The 25,330-nt window shown below is 32.4% G+C and overlaps 1 protein-coding gene across 15 annotated transcripts in view; it reads right to left on the bottom strand.

Moving 5' to 3' along the window:
• Nucleotides 1-25,330, bottom strand: part of LOC120431125 (sortilin-related receptor-like) — a 150,868-nt gene that overhangs the window by 3,353 nt on the left and 122,185 nt on the right. For 6 of the 15 annotated variants that reach the window (XM_052706728.1, XM_052706724.1, XM_052706722.1 and 3 more), the window contains 8 exons: nucleotides 21,468-21,578; nucleotides 21,175-21,300; nucleotides 17,524-17,640; nucleotides 10,002-10,115; nucleotides 9,767-9,903; nucleotides 9,256-9,346; nucleotides 8,501-8,719; nucleotides 7,513-7,659 (listed from right to left, as the gene is read on the bottom strand). In XM_052706728.1, the coding sequence (XP_052562688.1) occupies nucleotides 7,513-7,659; nucleotides 8,501-8,719; nucleotides 9,256-9,346; nucleotides 9,767-9,903; nucleotides 10,002-10,115; nucleotides 17,524-17,640; nucleotides 21,175-21,300; nucleotides 21,468-21,578 (1,062 nt within the window). Of the gene's footprint in view, nucleotides 1-7,512; nucleotides 7,660-8,500; nucleotides 8,720-9,255; nucleotides 9,347-9,766; nucleotides 9,904-10,001; nucleotides 10,116-17,523; nucleotides 17,641-17,770; nucleotides 17,833-21,174; nucleotides 21,301-21,467; nucleotides 21,579-25,330 lie in introns of those variants that run through there. The other 9 variants (XM_052706734.1, XM_052706733.1, XM_052706726.1 and 6 more) reach the window with 8 other exon arrangements.

Raw genomic sequence — 25,330 nt, 5'->3', positions numbered from 1 at the left:
ATCCCTTCTGTAAAGAAACATTTTATTTACTACTCTTTTCAATTTGAATGAATATTGAAACATACATTTAAACAACAAAAACTAAAAAATAAATTTAATCAAAAATTACATCAGAGAAATTTATGTTTTGCAAAACATTGCATATTATGATGTTTTTCGAAATTCAGTGTTTAATTGTAAAAAAAGATCCAAATATTTTTTTTCTAAATCCTAACGATCTGACTGGAAGAAAACACACGCTTTTTCAATAAATAAATATTCCAGCTAAATCTTTACTAGGCAATAATGAGAGATACAAAACAATCTTACGTTACCATTGTTTTCTTTTTCATTAAATTGACAGAGAATATTTAAAATTGAAAATTCTTCAAAAATGTATTTAATTAGATTCTTGACGATTTTTTGTACCAAATTTTATCATTTCATAATTATTAATAAAAGATAAAAAAGATAAGGAATAAACATACAAATTATATGAAATATATTGAATCATCTTTTTTTTGTTATTTGGGTAGTAGAATTTAACATGAAAATAATAATTTTGATGGGAAATTTAACGACAATTTCAAATAGGTACGAAAAATCCGAATTCGGTTCCTTAACAACATTTATTAGGATTATGATTTTTTTAGTTTATAATGATTAAAATTTGTAACTCCTACTTATTAGATAGTATTGATTTCAGATAGATACACATGATTCTAGATATTATTTGCAAAATATAGATTTAAAAATATCGCCATTTGTCAGGTTAATTTAAATTTGTTTATTGTTTATTATTTCTGTTTCAATGAAATTGTTTTATCGAACTTTCCTTCGACCGAGCACTAACAACCATGTTTTAAATTTTATTTTAAAAATTGTCAGGCAGATCCGAAGGAGTCCACAGAATAATGATTTTAAAATAAATAAAATTTACTTTTTGAATATAGTTATAATATATGTTTCAACAAAGGAAATAAAATTTTTCCATTATGTTCCCTTCACTTATATTTTTTTGTTTTTAACGTTTAATAAATCTTTTTGGAAAATGTGCTTATGCCTATTCAATATTTTCCGAATACTCATAAATATATTAGGTATTAAAATGTAATTGTAGTTTCTCATTTTTTTAATTAAACTTCATATTTTTTTTATTTTTGTTTATAAAAGCACTTATTCATCATTTTCCTAAACAACTTCATAAGAAGAATCCTAAATGGGCCGGACTCCAAAGTAATCTTAAGACCAGCCCACGAGAGCAGCCTGCAAGTCTCTATATAATTTTAGCAACTGTCCATACAAAAATTGTAAGTAGAGTAAGACTTTAAATTTTTAAAAATATAAATTAACGAAACATTTAACTACTTGTCACAAAAACCATTTTGATATTTTCACATGCAATTTAGTTGAAAAACAGCACCGTAAATCAAAAAAGGTAGAGTAATCGGCAATTACATTAAAATCCAGAATGCGCAATCTTTGCTCGTATTGTTGCCGTGCTTCTAGATTATATGAAAATCCTTGTATTCGATTTTTTTTTATTTTAGATTATAGTAAATTTAAGATAATCAAAAACACATGATTTTATGAAAGAGAAAGTCAAAAAATGTCATGGCGGTATGATACAAAATGCGTTTTTAAAAAAATATTAGGATGTTCTCATAGCACTTTCAAAAGCACTTTTTTGTTTTCATTTTCAAAATAATTATATAGTAAACTTAGCTATTGTAAAGTTTTTAGAAATTTACTAAATGGCATTATTTTTAAGTTAATGGCAATAAAGGACCAATGCATTTTTTTTAAAGTAGTCCCAAGTATGTACATTTTTGTTGATTTGAAAAGATATGAAATTCTCTTACTTAAGATTTTGGAATTTTTTTCAAATTCAAAATAACAAAGGTATTTTCATGTTTTCAATAGAAGTTTTTCTCAATGTTTTTTGTCAGCAAGGTTATATCTCAACTATTATTTGTCTAATTTTTTTCAAATTCTGCAAGTGTTTCCATAAATGGGCACTCTCTTGAAAAATGAAACACTTATACTTATACTTATTTTTCTGAAATAAAATAAATAAAAATAAACTAAGCTGTTTTACATGCGTTGGGTGTTCCAGTGTTAAAATAAAGCTTTAAATATTAAATATATATATTTGTTCATTTGAAAATCAGATTTTTTATAATATTAAAGTTACAAATACAAAGATGCGTGAAAATCCATTCAATACCTGAGGAGAACAATTAAAAAAACTAAGTTGACTCCATTCTTTTTGTGAGTGTTTTCAAGTCAAGGCAATATTGATATATTGACAAATATTGAAAGGTGAATCAACCTCTACCTTCAGTCTTAAGAAAAAAAAAAATGTTTTCTGAATACAGTAAGATAATTTTTGAAAAATCAGTGATTTTTTCAACATTCTGTTCTTGAATTTAAATCCATTATAATAGATTCTTAAAAAAAAACAGCTTGATAAAAAAATTTAAAGTGGATTAATTTATTTTTTAATACATCTTCAAAAGTTTTTTTAAATTATTTCATAAAATAAAAATTTATTACAAAAAGATTCAGATCTCGTAAATGTCTTTAGATGTTTGTTTTGTTTTAAATTGTGCAAATATTTCTGATGTATGATTTCCCATCAATCAATCAAAAATCAGAATAACTATAAAAAAAAATGCAGTTAACACTGAAAAAATACTTTAAACATTTATTCTCGAATTTTCCATGAAAATCAGAAATGAGTTCATTCATATTTTAATTTTGAAAATATGCTTTTTAAAAAGGGAAACTAATTTTCTAAACTTCCCTCATCAATACTTATGATTTGTCTGGTCCTCGGAAAGATTCTATAATGTTTCAGCAAAATTAAACAAAATATGAATGAAACTAATTAACGCTTTTCAAGGAAAATTCAAGGCAAAATGTCTCAAGTATTTGGATTCAGTGATAACCACTTTTTTTAATTCTGATGTTTTGATTGATGGGAAAACATGCATCAAAAATATTTGCACAATAAAAAAAATAACATTTCAATTCTCATTAAAAGACATCACCGAGTTCTTAATCTTTGTGGAATCAATTTTTAATTTATAAAATAATTAAAAATAAACTTTTTAATATGTATTTTAACAAATATATTTAAAGCAAAAAAATAAAAATTAAATTATTGGTTGAAATAAAATTCATTGATAGTTGAAAAATTTATCCTTTTTGTGTTTTTTCCGTTTTTATTATTTTGATAACTTAATAGAAAATGATTGAGCATTTTTATTTGATTAACAAATTTTACAATTTGAAGTTTTATGTTAACACTGGAACACCCAACGCATGTCAAACTTACACTGACGCCCAACGGCAACTTCTACTCGCTGGTTCTTGTGCATAATTCAATCAATTTGGACGATTCTTTTTTTCTTTTTTGGTTTGTAAGAATGTCTAAATGATCCTAGAAATTTGAAGTAGGGGAAATTCTCGTATGTTTACTATTTATCACTCGATTTCTGTTGAAAACGCTTTTAATTAGCTGTAATTGAATGTCAAAGTGCTGACTTGGCAACATTAGAGGCACGCTGGAATTAGATGCTGTTCCCCCACTCGATTCAATTTGCGCAATTTGAGCGTTTAAAAAAATCGCCCAAAATTCCGGGGGCAAAAAAAAACTTGGAGTGACGTTTTTGATCGCAAAGAATACAGATTTGGTCAAACTAATTGTTGATCAATCGTTGGAATGTTAAAAAAAAACTAGTGAAATGTCAGTTTATCTGGTGTCAAAAATTTCAATTCAAGAAACCTTAGAAAAAAAACTTAAAAGTGTCGTTTCTAAAAAAAAACAACGGGAAATTTACGTTTCAAAATATCCTACCCTTAACCGCTTAAAATATTTTGCTTAGCTTTAATTTATTCTAATTCTTTTTAAGTTTAAACTGACAATTATTTTAGCTTCCAAAGATTTTGGAAAATATGGAATAGATGGTTTTTTAATTACGGCTATACATTATGTATATTAAATCAAATCAGTTTGCTTTATTAAATTTGTTGCCTTTGGAAAAGATTTATAAAGCTTGAACAAATGTCATGTCTTATAATTATTAAAAAAATATTTATCTTAACAAAATTTCTAGAGAATACTAATACCGCGCATTTTTTTTTTTCAAAATAAATATTTGAATTTAAATCAGCATTCAAAATTTACGAATTTTTCAATCTCGTATCGAACAATTTTCTGAAAATAAATGCATCATTTAAAAAGCAAAACGTTTTACTTAAAAAAATTTTTGAAATTCAAATATTTTTATTGAGCTTATGAATTTTTAATTTTTCTAAATTTTAAGGAAAATGATTTTGATTTTGATGAAAAGAATATTCTGTGTAAACACTATCAAACGATAAAAATAATGTATTCATCAAATACACGATGACGCAACATATTTTCTGAATATTTTTCATTTTAAAAAATCTGTTATTTATAAGGAAAATCGCAGAGCTGAATGATATTTTCTTTTTTGAACTAGTTCTTCCTTTATAATTATTTCGATAATTATAATACGTGTATTTGCACATGAGAAAAAAATCAAATTATAAACACTTTTTGAAAAAGTCTTTGCTTTAATATAAAAAGTTTAATTTTCATTATTAATTTTTTTTTATATTGCAAGATTTTTGCTCATTGCAGAGTATCATTTAGAATTCCAGTTTGTAAGAAGAATACCATGTGACATAAGTTTGGTGGGATTAAACCTAGAAAGGGGGGTGTGAGAAGGAGGGGGGGGGGGGTTAGGGGTGACACCGGGCAGCCCGCCCCGGGTGACACCCGGTCTTAGTACGCCTCTGGGATTCGAACTCATGACAGTTGGATAACGAAACTGATTGACTACCATCTGATTCAGACAGAAAAAAATTTGAATCGGAAGAATAAGGCGGTTGCAAATATTTTTCAAAGCTTTTGTTTGTTAAGTGCAAGCTGAAATCCATTTAAAACGCATTCCTCTGCGGTTAGTATCATTTTGGGAATGCTCGGGTTTATTCAAAAATAATTTGAATTTTAGTGAACTTTCGATAAACAACAAAAAGTGTTTTTCGCAAAAATGTATTTTTTTCGTCGAATCTTACATATTTTGAAAATTATGATTGCAAATCTAAGTGTGTTTTTCTAACATTTTCCAACAATTTTTTCATTGAAATGTTGAATATTCTGGCTTGTATTTTCAATTTTCATATTTCTTTTAATTTTTTTGCCTCCCCTCGACCATGGCCAGAGTTGAGGGACAAAATCTTTTTTAAATATTTGCATCGGCCTTATTGTTGGAAAAAAATTGAACCATTTTTCATGAGTGTAACAATTCAAAGATAAAATTATGCCGTAGCATGAATTGTTCTGATTTTATGTTTTCATTTTCAAAATGTAGACAATACTTAAAATTTAAATGAAAACACAATTACATTCAACTAAATACCTTTTTTCAAATACCAAAAACAATTATATCAACAAAACTGATGGAAAACTGAAATTTTCCGCTTTCTATTACTTTTAAATAACGAAAATGTTTTTAAAAAAACAGAAATGTAAAGAAAAACTTCAAGTAATAGATGTTTTTTTTAGTCTTTCACATCAATATAACGTAATTTCATTATATAAATAATCAATTTTATACGCATGGCCCGCAAGTTCATTTGAGCTTCAAAATTGGCACGGCATCCAAAAACTTTGAGCACCCCTGGGTTAGTATATTGAATAATATAGCAGTTGCAATTATTTTTGGTAGTTTATATCTCCTCAACATTTTGTAACTCGGCTCCGTAAAGTTAATTCGAGTAAGCCTTAATAAATAAACGAACTGAAAAAAAATCCCCTCAACATTGGCTTGAAAAGTCAGGAGCTTGGCTTTGGCCAGAGTCAAGGACATACACTTTGAAAAATATTTGCAACAGTCTAAAGTAGGATATTTTCTAATTTCTTTTGCATCTCAAGATTATGTTAGAATACAAGGTTCTAGATTTGCTTCCCCATGCTCATGCTTCCCCATGACTAATCTGAATCGCATTTGTGTTTCACTGTGTCTTGTCAAAAGAGTATGTTGAATAAATTTCAGATAACACAACTCAACATTTTTGAGTTGATTTTGACAGAATTGAACTCCCTGCGAATGAATAAAATTGTAAATTTCAGGTATAAATGCTATGAAACTATCTTAAACAACCAAGTTTATCTATGGTGGTAGCAAAAATAAGGGGGTGCGTATGGTTGCTTAAAACGATTCATACCTTTTATACCCAAATTTAAAATTTAATTTATTGGCAGGGAATTCGAAATTCAATTCTGTTAATTAGAGCAAGTTCAGGGAGCCCAAATCTTTCAAACATCAACTTAAAAAATGTCGAGTTGTGTAATTACTAACTTAGACAATATCAATAATCAAGAAAATAAAAGGGTCAATCTCTACCAACTCACTAGAAATCTTAAAAAGTTGTTCCGATCTCTCTACGACTTGCTAAGAACCTTGTCAAAAGGGGTAATTTTGGTCCCTGATCTCGAATGCACCCTGAATTGTTGATGATTTTGAAATATTGTTTAAAAGGGACTTTATGATTATGGTTTACTAAAATTTCCAAAAAACATATCTTACAAAAAAATAAATAATAATAACAATTTTAAACCTCTGCCATTTTTCGTACCAATACTTCAAATCTTAGGACATGGCATTAACAGAAAATGTAATGTTCTTTTGGAATCTGCAATAAACCAAGTGTATTACAGTCTAACAAAGTATTTTACAAAGTTCTAATGCAGACAATTACATTTTTTATGTATATAAGTCTGATGGTTGAGGCAACAGTTTTGAAAAAGTTCCTTTTTGTGTTTTTCTTTGTTTCGGCGTTCATTATCTATAAAGGGGTATCGTAAACAAACATGACAACGACCAAGTTTTTTAAAACCATTTTTTTTCGTAAAAAACGCCACACTTTTAAATTTAATTCATTTGTGTAATTGTATGTTCTCAGAAATCGAAGAGAAGGCGCAATAACTGCTGTTTGATTTGGCGTAGAATGACTAGAAATTGAAATAAGTTCTTGCAATTATTTACTGTTAGTAAGATCAAATAAATATAATTTAAAATATAAATAAATCATCAGTTTTGAAATGTTTTGAAATGAGAACCTCATGCCAATTAGATTGAAGAAAAGAATACAGTATTTCTGACGTTTTTTTTTAAAATAATTCTATGAACATACTGTAAACATTCAGTGTACCATCATCAGCGGTGACAATGGGTTTAGGGGGTCAGATTGGGTCATACCAATTTCAGCATTTTTGTATTACCCAATCTCACTCCCAGACCCAATGTCACCCCTGATGACGGTATCCCACTTTAATACATTTTTACATTAAGTGTTAGCCAGATGGACAGAGTGTTTACAGTTGGTTCTTAGGACTATTACAACTACAAAACGTCAAAATTGCATTTCCGGGGTGTGAAAATTCAGCGAGTATGGATTAGTGGATTACGGATTGATCAACGGAGAATCCAGAATTACCGGGACAATTTTCCTCATCTTCCCCACTTTGGCAGTCGATCCTGCCATCACATTGGAGTCGCTTATCTAGACATCGGCCATCGCAGAAGAACTCATCGTCGGTGCAAGTATCTTCTTCCTCCTCCTCTCCTTCCTCGACATCGAAGTCTGTGTTTTTGGGTATTGCAATAAATAAAGCATAAGCAAATATGTACACTCATTGGCTAGCAAATTTAATAATGGCAATTCGATGTAGCAATACTTTTCATGAGGTCACACTATTTTTAGAGTTGCCGAATGAAACAATTCAAGTTGTTAACACAATGATAGTAAAGCGTTTTGCGAGTTATTGTTTTGAAAAATGGACCCCAAGCAAAGTTTTAAAAGAATTTGCTCGATGTTTGGTTTGTTTTCAAAGCTTCAAACCCGTTTACGAAATGTAATAGGCAATCATCGCTCGGCTCGATTTTTTTTGTTTAATAATAAAAAATAAAAATAGGTTTGCCATTTTTTGTCGTTATTCGATTATCCGAAGTTAATCAAAACTTTGGATAAAACTGACCTACAGAAATAATTGCGCATGCTCAACTCGAGGGATTTTTTTTTTATTTAGACAGGGTCGAACGTTTTTTCATCAAAGTTTGTATGGAGAATAAGGGCGGTTCGTCGCCTTTGCATGCAATCCAAAAATTGCATGGATAATGTAGGAGAACCGAGCTGCACTAATTCTCCAGAAAAACCATTCGGCCCAGTCTTTAGAAGACTCCAAAGTTCCTGCTTCTTCTCGAGTTGAGCCTGCCCAGTAATTGTGTTGATCAGTGTGATTGATTCTTGACTGTATTATTATTATTCAACTTTTTACATAAGCTGAAAGCCTGAAGCTGGTTCAGCTAATTTAACGTGTTTTGTAAAAGGGATATATTTTCTTGTGAGTTTTTCAAACAAGGAGCATACTCTCTAAAAGTGAATAAAAGGATGGTGAAAGGATGGATGTACAAGAAAGAAATACCATATGGACAATGCAATTCGTCACTCTGATCGTGGCAGTCAACTATGCCATTGCATTTTTTGTAATCCGCTATACAAATCCCATCGTGACATTCGAAGCTATCTGGTCCACAACGATCGTTGCGCGCCGGCGAGGGCGTCTGCTGATTGTGATGATGAGAGGCGCTAGGACGATTGTGGTGATTATGATGATCCAATGACTTTAAATGGGAGTTATCGTCTGGGAGGTGTCGCGAAATTGATTGCATGAGTTGAATTGCTAAATTGAAGGTTTTTTTTATGAAAACAGTACGGACCACTGTGTTAATCAAAATGCAAATTATGCATTGCACCATCAAAAAAATATTATATCATACTCAAATCTATCAATCCGTACTGTTTGTCAAATATGTATATTTGTTGGTACCAAAAAGGCCTACCATACATGAACTGAGTGAAAAGCTATTGTGTAAGATCTTATTGAACGCAAAAATGCGGTATGGTTTCATGTCTGGAAGGCCAGTATGGCTCTATAACAAAGTGACGTGAAACATATTCTACTTATAGCAAAAATCTATATGTTTTTTTGTTTATGTTGTTGCATTGTTTAAGCATTTTTTTTACAAAATTAGGCGGACTTTTACACGAAGCTTCGCAATTTATACGATGCAATAAAAATAAAACATAGAAAAAATGATTTATGCTTTGACGTCACACACATTTAAAATGCATAGCTAGCAATGGGTGGCTTAAAAGCTTCTCAACGTCGATACTTACGGCAATTATGTTCATCGCTGCCGTCAGGACAATCGTCACGGCCGTTGCATTGATTGCTTTGGTGTGTGCAGGATCCATCATTACATGCAAACTACAAATGATTATAATTAAAGAATATAAAAAAATTCTATCCAACGCCTCGTCATTTCAAATGATTTTTGCTGAAGGCTCATAATTTTGAGATAAAAATTTATTACCATATTTTTTCCGAAGCAAGTTTGCCAACTTAACTTTATTCATCACAATGTGTTAAGCGGAAGCTTAAGAAGGATGTAGTGAGGTGTTTTTCTATAGTTATGTAACTAAGGGTTTGACCGTGGCATAATTTTAGAAAATATTGTAAGTAAAAATTCATCAATCCCGGACTTAAATTGCATAGAATATAATTTGTGAAAACGATTCCACGCACATAATTTATGGGCTCCTGGTGTACAAAATCATAGCAAAAATCATAAGAAAGCGTTGATATAAACAGAAGTTCTAGTAAGTGTAGGTAAGAAAAACCAAAAACCTCGTTGTCATTACAGCGTCTTGAAGGGCAATTTCGTTCATCAGAACCATCTCCGCAGTCCCGAACACCATTACACTCATTGTGCTTGTCCGTACAGTCTCCATTATCACAGGTAAATTCATAAGAGTTGCAAGAATCTGTTGAAAATAAAAATATATAAAAAACCAATCAAAATCATATTAAAAAAAAACAAACTTAATTGAAATGAAAATAATACATAATTCAAATAAATTACTTGTGCAACCTCTTTCGTCACTTCCATCACTGCACTGGTTCCAATGGTCACATCTCTGAGCCATTGGGATGCAGTGACCATTATCACAGAAAAAATCTCCATTGTTGCAGCGGGCTTTAGGATTCCCAGGTTCCAATAGTTGTTACCAAGCACGCATATCAAATGTAAGCACCAATTGAAGTAAGGGTGATAACGCATGCAACCGCCGGCAACAGTTTTGTAATTTGTTCCGTTCCATTTTTCGTTAATACATTATCGTGCATTTTTGAAGCATTTGGACCCGCAATGTTGAGGAAGCAAAAAAGTAAGGTAAATTCCATATCCATATGGTTAAACAGGTTAATATGAAGCCAAAAGCATTACAAGAGGTATGATGTAACAAGCATATCATTAGCATAGCTCAAGCTAATTCAAGCTCAAACTTGCCTGTAGTTATACCTCTGTGTAGTTTCAGTAGGTTAGTTAAGGACAAACAAATTGTTAATACACTCATTAATTTTGTACAATTAATCCTCGCCCGATTTTAAATCCTCTCGTAAACGGTGAAATTGTTGAAACTATTTGTTTTTGTTAATTCCGATTACAATTTATTATGCAAATACGTTTTCAACTAAGAGCCTGAATTCCTTTTTAGTTATAATAAAATATAATTCAATTTACTAAAAAAGTATTATTTTTTAATTATCATTGAGTCAAAAATACAAATTACGTAATTGTCCTAATGATGTCGAAGTTGTCTTTAACTCAGACTTCGACGCTGTCGTGCTATCTTGTCGTTTGTAGCTTTTTTAAGTTCCGAGAAAAACGCGTTTCAATGCTTGACCTTGAATACACAACAAATAAAACACGCCATGTGAACAATAACAAACACGTTTAGATTGGCTGACCATTCTGTGCAGGTCCCGAGTTATAATAACAAATCGTCGCCATCGTGCTAACTTGTCGTACGTGCATTTTGGGCCAAATTGAGTTAAGAACGCCATTTTGTGCAGCTCACAATGCCTCACCTTTTGACCTTCATAGATCCCCAAAATTCGATTTCAATCCTGAGATATTCAACAAAAACCGAAAAAACTCCGTGCATTTTTGTCACTTTACATATGAAAGTAGTTTCAATCTTGTCGTTCTATCTTGTCACTCCATGAAAATTGATGTAAGTGCGACAAAAGGCCAAAGGGATTTCAGGCCAGGAAAGTCAGGATGCGTTTGTCGCACGTACAAGCTAGACTACCGTAAACATTTGTAATTATAACTCGGGACTCCAGCAACCAACTTCAACCAAACTTCCCGCATAAAATTATATGATGATTTGCACTGTTAAAACCATGCAATTACAATACATATTATAATATTTATGGTAAGATTATTGTTGAGATTTTCGAACTTTATTGGAATGACGATGAAGCTACTATAAAATTCATGGTTACAGCTAATTGGAAGGTTTTAATATTGGAAGTCTCATAAAGTTATAACAAATAAGCTACCGTAAAATGTATGGATACATCAAATTGCATGGTATTGACATAAGTGATATGACGATGTATTTTTTTCAATTTTTAGCAATAGTAAATTCCATTGTAATATCTTAGTTACGTAATGGAAAATTGTTATTCTTTGAAATATAAAATACGCCAGCTTCAAATGGATTCAATATTTGAATGAAACAAGAGTGTTTTAAAATGTGTTTTACACAAGGCTAATTGTTTTGCAATCTTTAGTTTTCAAAATATATAAGTATTGAAGAAATTATGTTCTTTTGCAAAAAAAAAGTTTTGCGGTACTGTGCATCTCAATTTCACAAACATCAAACCTATTTTTAAACGCGCTCAAACATGTTAAATAAGTTTATCAACACAGTAAATGCATTTAAAATTGTTTTCAGTTTATTAGACTTCTAATTCTATTAAAGAAATAATTTATTGATTTTTTTACCTCCTGATTTTTCGAGCTGATTTTGAAGAAGTGACATAAACTTTGAAAAATATTTGCAAGGATAAAAATTTTATTAAATTAAATTGATTAAAGATTGTCCATTCCGTGTGGATCAATCGGACCGCGCACTGGACTCACAATCCAGAGGTCGTCGGTTCGGATCTCGCAGCGGGCACCCTGAAATGCTAAGTGTCAGAATGGGTTTTCGGCGCGTTTGCTCCGTGACATGCTCTCGTACACTTAGGAGCACAGGGCGGTGAAGTCCTTGTAGATAAAAAGAAGACACTAGTGGTTGGTACTAGCAAAGTATAGCAATGGTGGCCGACAGCTATAAAGTCAACTTCGTTTTCGTTTCGTTCTATGGATTAAAATAAAGTTAAATTTGGTAAGTATTGAGAATAAATTTTAATATACCAGAAATATATTTTCAATACTAAATTGAATTTTAAATAGTCATATATTTTGATAAAGTGCACTGTTTTAATGTTGAACACTCAACCACAGACAAGCTCTGTGTCTCAACCCTAGTGTTTAAAATTTATTTTGCGTTTGCTGCTTTAAGGTTTTAATAGGTTAGGTGTCCACACACTTTTTTTGTATGGAGCGTAAACAATTGTCAACACAATACAATAATTTTTAAATTCAAGAACATAAAAAAATTAAATTCTATTAGACACTTTTACATTTTTAAATGTCGAAGTTTTTACATTTTCACATTTCAACATTTTTAACATTTTTAACATTTTAACATTTTAACATTTTAACATTTTAACATTTTAACATTTTAACATTTTAACATTTTAACATTTTAACATTTTAACATTTTAACATTTTAACATTTTAACATTTTAACATTTTAACATTTTAACATTTTAACATTTTAACATTTTAACATTTTAACATTTTAACATTTTAACATTTTATCATTTTAACATTTTAACATTTTAACATTTTAACATTTTAACATTTTAACATTTTAACATTTTAACATTTTAACATTTTAACATTTTAACATTTTAACATTTTAACATTTTAACATTTTAACATTTTAACATTTTAACATTTTAACATTTTAACATTTTAACATTTTAACATTTTAACATTTTAACATTTTAACATTTCAACATTTTAACATTTTAACATTTTAACATTTTAACATTTTAACATTTTAACATTTTAACATTTTAACATTTTAACATTTTAACATTTTAACATTTTAACATTTTAACATTTTAACATTTTAACATTTTAACATTTTAACATTTTAACATTTTAACATTTTAACATTTTAACATTTTAACATTTTAACATTTTAACATTTTAACATTTTAACATTTTAACATTTTAACATTTTAACATTTTAACATTTTAACATTTTAACATTTTAACATTTTAACATTTTAACATTTTAACATTTTAACATTTTAACATTTTAACATTTTAACATTTTAACATTTTCACATTTTCACATTTTAACATTTTAACATTTTAACATTTTAACATTTAAACATTTTAACATTTTAACATTTTAACATTTTAACATTTTAACATTTTAACATTTTAACATTTTAACATTTTAACATTTTAACATTTTAACATTTTAACATTTTAACATTTTAACATTTTAACATTTTAACATTTAAACATTTTAACATTTTAACATTTTAACATTTTAACATTTTAACATTTTAACATTTTAACATTTTAACATTTTAACATTTTAACATTTTAACATTTTAACATTTTAACATTTTAACATTTTAACATTTTAACATTTTAACATTTTAACATTTTAACATTTTAACATTTTAACATTTTAACATTTTAACATTTTAACATTTTAACATTTTAACATTTTAACATTTTAACATTTTCACATTTTCACATTTTAACATTTTAACATTTGGCATTTTTACCATTTTTACTCGTTAAAAATGCAAACGAACGCATCATCACACTGAACCTGTGCAGCCGACGCTCATGAAAAGAACGCACCATGACACTGAACCAACGCAGCCGACCTTCATGAAACGAACGAACCATGATTGAGAGAGCTGTCAAATTGTTTTACTCGCGCGTGTATAATCATGTTCGTGTTGGCTGCTGCTCGGAACCGGATTGTGTCGAATAAAATCGCGTGTGCCTGGGCATTTGCCGCATCCGCTGTTCCCTGTTTGCTGTTCTGGTTGTTGGATGGATAAATCCGACTGATCAACGGATGGTGGTGAGTATTAGGAAGTTGGTGAAATTTGGGAAGGCAGCATCAGCAGGCATTTTTCATGGCTTGCTTGGGCAGCTCTTCGCTGATTTTTTATTTATTTTCTTCTACAGGGACTACTTTTGCCGTGTGTTTGTACTGCTGATACTCCCTGCCGCCGTCAAGGGTACGTTCCAGATGGTGTTCTTCCCAGTTCCGCTAGATGACCTACCCGGAATGGCGACCTGGAGTTTTGTTGTGGAAGAACCAACAAAAGTGAGTATTGTAGGAAAACTCTGTTGGGGGACGACATAAGCTAGGGAAAGAACACCGCGATGGTGGTTTGCTTTAAACTTGTGTTGAGGCTAGTACTGAGCTCGGAAGGAACGCAAAATTCTGTTCTAGAAATATCCAAGGAAAAGCTGATACGAAACTCGGGAGGATCGCAAAACTCCATTTTTATAAAATATATATAAAAAAAAACGGGCATGAAAAGGTTCACGAAAAGATTTTTCTTAAGCGGTATGCATCTGAAATGGAACAGAAATTTCTTCCGCGGTGCTTGTTTGCAATTTTTTTGATAAAAAAATTAAAATATTTGGATTTGCTTATTTGAATGCGACTGAAATTACAAACGAATCTCAAAACGTAGAATCTTAATAAAAAAAGGATTGAAGTAAACCAGATGGAAAAGCCTGAGAATCATCATTAAATAATCTGGAGGAAAGAAAACAAAAAAAATCAAAATTTTGTTTTATTTAAAAAATCATAATTTGAAAATTCATAATTTGAAAAATTCAGAACATCAAAAATTTTAATACAGATCGAATTCGTTAATTCGAATTTCGATATTTTGAATGTCCGCTAATTCGAATGCTCGCTAATTCGAACGTTTTCGAATTAAAAAGCTTTCAAACGTCAAAACTGAGTTGACAAACTAATTTAAAAATTTTAATTTAAGAATTTAAGATTTCAAGAATTCAAGAATTTAAGAATTTAAGAATTTAAGAATTTAAGAATTTAAGAATTTAAGAATTTAAGAATTTAAGAATTTAAGAATTTAAGAATTTAAGAATTTAAGAATTTAAGAATTTAAGAATTTAAGAATTTAAGAATTTAAGAATTTAAGAATTTAAGAATTTAAGAATTTAAGAATTTAAGAATTTAAGAATTTAAGAATTTAAGAATTCAGAAATTTAAGACTATTACGCCAAATCCGCCTATACGCCAAACCGCCAATAAACGCCAAACCTCCAAAACGCCAACACCTACCGCCAAACCTCCAAACCGCCAAACCGCCAAACCTCCAAACCTCCAAACCGCCAAACCGCCAAACCGCCAAACCTCCAAACCGCCAAACCTCCAAACCTCCAAACCCCAACCTCCAAACCTCCAAACCTCCAAACCGCCAAACCGCCAAACCTCCAAACCTCCAAACCTCCAAACCGCCAAACCGCCAAACCTCCAAACCTCCAAACCTCCAAAACGTCCAAACCTCCAAACCGCCAAACCTCCAATCCGCCAAACCGCCAAACCCGCCAACCTCCAAACCGTCCAACCTCCAAAACCGCCAACCTCCAAACCTCCAAACCTCCAAACCGCCAAACCCTCCAAACCGCCAAACCGCCCAAACCCCAAACCGCCAAACCTCCAAACCTCCAAACCGCCAAACCTCCAAACCGCCAAACCGCCAAACCGCCAAACCGCCAAACCGCCAAAACCTCCAAACACCGCCAAACCTCCAAACCTCCAAAACCGCCAAACCTCCAAACCTCCAAACCTCCAAACCGCCAAACCTCCAAACCCCAAACCTCCAAAACCTCCTAACCGCCAAACCTCCAAAACCTCCAAACCTCCAAACCGCCACACTGCCAAACCGTCCCAAACCTCCAAACCTCCAACCTCCAAACCGCCAAACGCAACCCCAAAACACCAACCTCCACCGGTGGTCAGTTTAAACGCACCATGACATCATCCATTCGAGGAGAAACAAGAATCGGTCGCGATCGAGATCGAAAGCGAAAGAAAGCGGCTTCGTTTTGGTGTTTGCAAAACTCTGGAGGAGACATTATCAATTAACAATTGAAAAAAAAAAACCAAAGTGATTCAATGTTGAATGTAAATAAATTACAATGAAAAATATGTACTGTAAAACATACTGTATTTACTATTTATTTTAATGTCCGAATATTGTTGTCACAGTACAATTTAGTAGGGAACAAACCATGAAAAACAATAATTTTACTGTGTAATTCATTGTAATGTTTATTAGTTTTATTGTCCGCATATAGTTTTTACCGCATCATTTAGTAGATAAAAAACCATGAAGAACTGTAAATTGACTGTGCAATGCATTGTAATGCTTGCTGTTTTTATTATTAATGTATGATGTTTTCTATAGTCAGGACGAGTTTTTGGATGAAAAATGCAACATTAGATTAACAGTAAAATGCGTCGTATTTGGAAAAAAAATGTATGGAAAAATTTCGAAATTTTTATGGTACCGGTGCATAACAACCCCCCTTTTTTATGGTAAAATCCCAAAATACGACGCAAATTATCTTAAAAAACGATGCTGTCTACTGTTAAAACACTGTCAAAATAACAATATATTTTATCGTTTTGTAACGTTAAAATTTACTGTAAGTTCATCAGAAATCTTTATGCGGGATTTGGGACAATGCATAGAATGGTCAGCCAAACAAAACGTGTTTTTTATTGTTTACATTGCGTGCTCTCGTTTTTGTATATTCAAGGTCAAACATTAAAACGCGTTTTTCTCGGAACGTCAAAATGGCGGGTGCGACAAGATAGCACGACGACGTCGAAATGTTAACGGTAGTCGGAGCTGAAAATTTCTGGGTATGTCAAGTTAGCACGACAAGATCGGAACTTTTTTTTATATGAAGAGCACAACAATTCACGGAGTTTTTTCAGTTTTTATTGATTTTCTCAGGATTGAAATCGATGTTTGGGTATCTATGAAGGGCAAAAGGTGAGGCATTTTGAGCTGCACAAAATGGCGTTCTTAACTCATTTTTACCCAAAATGCACGTGCGACAAATTAGCACGACGGCGACGACTTAAAAGTGAGAATTTATTGTCAGCCAAAAAGTCCTTGAAATTAAAGGCAAGTTTAATATGCCATGAAGTGGTCAGTTATAATTAAAAAAATGAATAAATGCACGGAATCAGGGTGGTTCTTTGCTTGTGCATTGTTATTGAAAGACGCTCTATCCGTTTTTTCCGGTGTGCTCTGTGCTGGATGATTTCGTGTCTCATTTTTTTAAATGTGAAGTGCTATTTCTACTTATTACTACTCGGACGCATACATCAGAGACACCACAATCACTGCTCTTTGCAAATACATATTGGACAGCAAAGCCCACTTACCGCAACCCTTTTCGTCAGAACCGTCCAGGCAGTCTATTTGTCTATCGCATCGTTTTTCAATCCCTATACAATATCCGTCGCTGATGCAACTAAATTCATGTCGACCACATTGTTCGCCTAAAAGTAACGTTATTTTTACGAAGACATGGGAGAATTCAATTTTCCTTTATAGAATTCGCTTTACAGTTTTTACAAATAAATGAAACATAATTATGGCGACTCCAGGTTTATTTTTTTCAAAATATATATATATATATCAATACTACAAGTCTGCTACTGATAACGTTGTGTTCCGGTGACTCCAATTGCCTAAAATTTCGTCAATACAAGTAAAGGGTTGTTTGACATATTTCAGATAATTCGATATTTGACAATTAAATTATGGTGTTGACGAATCGCTCATGTTTAAGGAACCAAGCCGTACTTAAGCAGCTGTATTATAAAATTAACTCTTTTGGGCCATCCTCACAGATTTTTTATGTTAGCTTAACGAATCCCGCCCGTATGATTCAATCGGACCGCTCTCTGAACGTCATAATTTAAAATCCGGACACTTAGTAGCATGTCATTTTTGTTATAGCTGGCAAAAAATCATGTAATAAGTTGGAAATGTAGAAATATCATCAGGACGTAGTACCACCAGTCAGTTTCAAGAAAATGCATGCAAAATATGTCTTTCTAACAATTTTTCATCATAATTTTAAAATTAAAATGACTTGTTGTGCTTCGAATCCCGGACACTGATAAAAGCTGATTCGAAATCCGGACACTTGCTTCGAATTCCGGACACTCGATTTTACTAATGAATCGCACAAATTTGGACTGAAATGTTAGTGAATGGCATTCTTTTTGTCTCAAATAAGCTGTTAACATTAAAACAATCGATAGTTTATATAAAAATTTGCAAGATTTTAAGGAAATCGAAACCATAAATTTCTGCTTTGCCTTCCCGGTGCTTCGAACGCCTATGAAATATTTCAAGTGAAATGTTTCGCATTTTTGGTAAACTTATAATTTTATTGCATTTAATTGTTTTGACATTCAAACAAACTTTAAATGAAAGTTGAGGTTGGAATTCATCAAATAACACAGTTTTGATATTCATAATGCGAACTTATATCCAAATAATTGATAAAACAAGATGAGGTGTCCGGGTTTCGAAGCGTCCGGGAATTAAAATCATGACGTCATTGGTCGACAGCTGTAAAGTCAACTTCGGTAATGAATTTAAAACAATGTTGAAATATGGTTACTCCAGAGCACCAACACTTTGAACTTTAAACTCTCCGAACTGCACAACTTTCATGGTGCTAGAATGTATAACATTTCAAATTTCACCGAATTTGCGAAATGTAAACAAAAAGGGACAAATTTTCGGAAATTAAAAAGACCACCAAAATCCAAAATCAAAACATCGTCTTTTGTGTGCTATCTTGTGACAACGACCATTAAGTACTTTTCGAGAAAATCGATTTTTAAACTTATATAAATCGCTAAAAAAACGTTAAAAGTTTCAACTAATTTGGTTACACCAGTTAGAAGATACAGTTAATTATGTAAACAAAATCTGAAAAGCACATTTCACAAGTGTGCTTTGAATGTAAAATTGTACTACGTGTCACTAGTGTGCACAGAATTCCCATACAAACTAAAATAAGCTCAAGTCAATGGTTTAATAGTATGTTTTCATAAACAAAAGATGGAATTGCTTTTAAAAAATATGTATCAACACAAATCATCCACATTTTCCAACAACCTGTATGACGTGTCACACGTGTGCACGATCATTTTGATGATAAATTGGTCTATGCCACAAGTGTGTTTAGCGGCTTCCGGGAAACAGAAGTGAATTGCAAAAATCGGATTAAAGCATCTTGTAGTGTTTGTTAAGTTTAGCAAAACCTCATCATTAATTCATTTTCGTTGTCACAACATAGGACACAACAGACGACATGTTGAAACAAAAAATCATTTGATATCGTTTGAACTTCCCAAAAATGTGCTCATTTTTGGTTTAAATTTTGAACCTTGGACACTAGTCTTTGGAACATTATTGTGAGTTTTTCGGCCTTCTTTTTTTGGTGCACACGAGCACCACCTGGGCATGTGAGCAACTGAATGTATAAGGGGTGTTTTTTTTTTAATTTCAGGAAAACCTTATTTTTATCAAAACAGAGGTATTTAAACGACTATTTGATAATAAGGCAAAATATTGCTATCGAACCGACGGTTCAACTATTTACCTTATTTTAAAAGAAAGTTTGTGTTGGTGAGTTTTGAAGGAGCTAATCAATTTATATGCTAAACTTTTGAAACATTGTCTTGGAAAAATTGCACCTTTTTCAACTTGCTGCTCAATTTAATGTTTGTGGATCAAAGTAAAGTATTTCCTATATTATTTTACTAAAATTTAACCATTTACTATTTTTACGCTAAGCAAACAGTTCTTGGCGTTAGAGTGATTGAACGTTTGAAAAAAAAAAATCGATTTTAAGTCGTGAATATGGTCCACCCCGGCAAAGTCCTTGTAGTGGTTTGGTTTGGATGGAAAAAAATACTTACTGATCATTTTTCTGTTTTTGTGGACATCAAACATAATACAATATTTGAACTAATACCAATGTTTGTTTAGCAAAAAGACTAGTTTAAATTGCAACTTCTAGCTATTGAACTAACTAAGACTAACTAAACGCGTGAATCATGACTACCGAGGGGGCCATACAATAAACAGCTAAAATGGCAAACATGCAACCTCATGCAATACACTCTGTTCCACAGCTTACTGGCACAGTTGCGCTCGTCGGAGATGTCGTCGGGACAATCAATGTTCCCGTCGCACTTTTGCTCCAAGGGTATGCACTGTCCATAGTCACACTGCCAGGTATTTCTGGGACATGCTTTTTCGATGTTAGCAGAATGGGTTGGGTGGCGTATTAGTTAGTCAGACAGAATGGGAATACACCGAAAAAAGTATCGTTAAAAATAAAATTCTTTCAGTGCAGCCCGTTAGGGGCATGTTCGTTGGGGAAACCTACGACATTCTTCTTCGTCGGCCCGGTCCCTAGGACAGTCTACTTTTCCGTCGCACCGGCCAATTATCGATATGCACGTGCGATCGTTGCAAGTAAACTTTCCTAGTGGACAAAACTTTAGTTGTGTGCTCTTTCCTTGTGGGCAATTCCAGGTCCGTGAATGAAAGCGTGTACAAAATTTACCAGGGTTAATGAAACAAATGAATCCAATAGCCAAAAGTTAACTACACATTTTACAGTTCATTCCAAATTTCACTTTTTAATAAAAATATTCGAAAGAAAATTAATCTAGGGGAACAGCATCTAACTCCATCGTGCCTCTAATGTAGCCATATCTACACTTTGACATTCAATTACAGCTCATTAAAAGCGTTTTAAAATGAAAACGAGTGATAAATAGCTCAATAAGAATTATGCAAGCAAGTTTCTATCAACGGTTGTACAAAATAATTTGTTTAAATAGTGAAAATCAGCGAATTCGATGGAGTTAGGATCGATTGCATAACCTTTCCCCTGGTTTAAGGCTTTAAATTTGCTCAATTTTTCAGTTTTTTTGAGTGAAATTTGAAATGATCTCGTGCTTGGTGGTTTTAAATTTTGAATAATTATGCTATTATACCTTCTGTTATACAATCCTCATCTTCACCATCCGAGCAGTGTTTGCTTCCATCACATACATTGTTATTTGGTATGCAACGGCCATCGTTGCACTGGAATTCATCTTCCAAACATTTATGTGGATTTGCTTTAGTCATGCAATGAATTGAAAGTCCAATTAGAATAAGGTGGAAATTTTGATTTTGGCAATGAGTCGATGAATATAGTGAAACACAACTTTTATATTACATATACATATGTTATATGACGTATAACAGTTTTCAATGGAATGAACATCTTCCCAAACCAACTTACCTGAACAGTTTTCCTCATCTTCGCCATGCTCACAATCAAGTACGCCATCACACTTCTGTTCAGAGGGAATACAGCTTCCGTCAGGGCAGGAGAACTCATCGTGTAAGCAATCTGCGAATACAAACCAAACATACGGAGAATCAGGTTAAATCTGGTCTAGAATGTCTTGCAGCTTTGCTGTTAAGAATGTGACAAAAAGGATTTCCATACATTTGGACTTGAGTTCGGGTGGGATTATCGGAATTTTGGGCATTTTTTTTTTCTGGTGCACAATAGTCGTGAAGCCATCCTGATAAAATAACAAAACGTGTGAATTTTGAATAACAACGAGCAAGTTTACCAAGGGATGAAGCTCGACAGCATCCCGCGGTCATAACTTTATTGGCTTATGTAATTTGTTGGTTTGGTTTTTGCTGTTTGTTTTGTCTATATGTTTGATGGATTTAGCCTAGTACCGGCAAAAGTAGACGTTGTGGTAAAAATGTCGGTTATTTTAGGATGGTAGGGCTTCGCTTTTATGTCTTCATACTTCGATGTGTCGGAATGACTCTTGAGGTCTCGTACCGTATATATGTGATATAATTGTTATAACGTGATAAGGTCGTTGCAAATATTTTTTGAAGTTCATGCTCCTTGACTCTGATCAAAGGCGGTGATTTAAATTACAAGCCATGGTTTGAACAATTCAAATAAAAACGTGTTTTAAAATGCATTTTACACCAGTCCAGATGATTTGCAATGATTTTTCATTCAATCTATTGTACATTGGAATACCTATATTCTTGAGCAACATTTGAAAGGCCGGTACGACATTGTTTTTACAGCCTTTCATTACAGGCGTTTAAATGTGAATTGTACAAAATTGTACTTATTGATAACACCGACCAACACAATTTCTGCGCAGGCTCAACTCGAGGGGAAGCATGAATTTTGAGGTTCCCAGAAACACGTGCACTTTGAATTTACATATCAAAAATATGTAGACAGGGCCGAATGGTTTTCTCCAAAGTTTGTATGAAGAATTATAGCTGTTCGCTACTCCCACATATTGCATGCAATTTTTGGTTGTATGCAATAGCGATGAACCACCCTAATTCTCCATACAAACTTTGGAGAAAAACCATTCGGCCCTGTCTAAATATTTTTGAAAAATTCAAAGTACACGTGTTTCTGGGGACCTCAAACTTCATGCTGCCCCTCGAGTTGAGCCAGCTCAGTAATTTTTGTCAATTTTTGTTGGTCAGTGTTATCCAGTTTCAAAACGTTCTTTTAGAAAATTATTTTCGAACATTTTTTAAATAAAAAAAATCTGTTCCAATTGATTAAAATCAATATCTAAACAAAAATTATGTGACATCATTGAATAAAAAATCTTGTCGGAAAATCATTTCGTGGCGTCATTATATATTTTTAGAAAACTTAACCGTAAATTTCTGGCGTAAATCGCTATTGCTACACGGAGAAAAAAGTGTTTAAATCCCATGGTACGATTTTGAAAAACGTACCATGGCATTTGAACACTTTGTTCGTGGTTCCCATTTTCATGAACACTTGTTCACGATTTTTGGAACTCTTTTTTCTCCGTGTACATCGTGTGACGTCATTTGAAAAGCCCTACAAATCTAGTTAGAGTACTATTTCATGACGTCAATAAATAATTTTAGAATGATTTGAGAATAATTTGAGAATTTCTGGCGCAATCTAGTAGTCATACGCCAAAACTAAATTATGCGATGTCATTTGAAAAAGCCGTACAAATCTTGTTGGAGTACTTTTACGTGACATAATAATCTTATTGAAAATTATGTCGTGACATCATTGAAACATTGCTATCGCCATTATGAAGTTAAACGCTATAACTTATTCGTGTGATTTTTTTACAAAGACTGATTCATTTTCATTTCTGGCGCCGTGTTGCATTTAAACGCCATCATTTAATCGTGTGACGTCATTTCACAATGACGTTACAATCTTATTGTAAAATTATGTCGTAACGTCACTGAAATTTGTATTTCTCGCACCATCTTGCTCTTACATTACATGCCATACCTAATTCGTGTGACGTTTTGTTTCGCAAAGATGTCGTGACGTCACTGAAACTTTAATTTCTTGCGCCATCTTGCAGTTAAACGCCATAACTTAATCGTGTGACGTTTTATTGAAAAATACTTAATAATCCTATTGGATTATTATGTCGTGAAGTTACTGAATAATTCTTTAATAGTCAGGACCCGGTGCCTGCTGTTCCCGTTACAGTTTATATGGAATTCCAATAAGAATGTAACAGAAAAATCAGGCTTCGGGTCCAGACTGTTAAAAATAATTTTCCTAGTGCCATCTTGTAGTCAATCGCCATAACATTAATTTTTAAATTTCATTACTGGATCGTTTGAAATTGGTTTTTATGGAAAAATGAGAAAAAATATTGCCTTTACAGACAAAAATGTTACAAGCCAATCCTTGATTTTTTACCAGAGTGCGGACAATTTTCTCTGTATCGCCTATAATTAGAACATTCACGCAAATTGTGGTTTGGTTAAGCTTTTTAGCAGAATGTATTACTATGAATACAAAAGAAACTAGTTGTTCCTTTTAATTCCGCTATGAGGACCCCGTGGCGCGGTGGTTAGCGGCTTCGGCTGCCGATTCCTCATGTGTGCTAAGGAGCCCGGGTTCGATTCCCGCTCATCTCCTTTGGGTGATCTGTGTTTGTCCCGTTAGTTAGTAAATTCAGTCTGAAAAGACGGTGTGATGTCTATTAAAATTAAAAATGTCTATTATATATTTTAATATCTTAATAGATACGTATTTCATCTACTACTTGCAGACTTCGTCAGTGTTCTGTCAAGAACAGAACACTGATGAAGTCTGCAAGTAGTTGACGAAATACGTATCTGTCAAGATATTAAAATATATAGCGGAGTTAAAAGGAACAACTCGTCTCTTTTGTATTCATATCAACGCAAAACTTTAAACTTTTTGCATGAGTTTGCTGCTTAAGCTACACAGTACGAATCAAATGTAATATTACGTCTAATATGATGCACATATCTGGAGCGTAAAAAAGATGTGAAATTACATCAGATTGTCAGTTACACGATACATTAATTGTGCCGTTATCGTGTAATTTACGCGTATCGGATGTTTGTGTGTTTGTTCCAAATAATAGAATGTTTTATTGGAATGAATCAATATTTGATTGTTTTCAACTGCACTTCAACACATTAACATTCCACAAATCACTAAATCACTTTTTGCCTTCCTAACCTTACTGAGGAAAGGCTATAAAATCACTCGGAAAACGAACTTCTTAGTTCTACCTCAAAGACCCACCTTCATGTATACATATCGACTCATAATCAAATTCTGAGCAAATGTCTGTGTGTGTGGTCGGATGTTGATCAAAAAAATTTGCACTGGATTATCTCGGCACTGGCTGAACCGATTTGGACCGTTTTGGTCTCATTCGATCCGTCTTGGGGTCCCATAAGTCGCTATTGAAATTTATAAAGTTTAGTTAAGTACTTCAAAAGTTATGCTAAAAAAACGATTTTAACAAAAGTCCGGAAGATTGTAAAAAGGGTGGTTTTTGTAAGAAAACCCGTCATGCTATACATTTTTAGAAAGGTAATGAAGAGACCTTTCCAACGCGTCAAAAACATTTAAGATCTGATCCTATCAAAAGTTATAAGCACTTAAGTGATATTTATGCACTTTTTGTACGCCGGATCTCAGATATTTTGATGAAAACGTTGTCCGGATCTATCATGCGACCTATCGTTGGATAGGTAATCAAAAGACCTTTCCAACGCGTTCAAGACATTGAAGATCTGACAACCCTATCAAAAGTTATAAGCATTTAA

Source organism: Culex pipiens, chromosome 1 (genome assembly GCF_016801865.2).
Source record: "Culex pipiens pallens isolate TS chromosome 1, TS_CPP_V2, whole genome shotgun sequence".
Lineage (NCBI taxonomy): Eukaryota > Metazoa > Arthropoda > Insecta > Diptera > Culicidae > Culex > Culex pipiens.
Note: the sequence above shows the minus strand (reverse complement) of the source record. Positions and strands in the feature narration are given on the sequence as shown.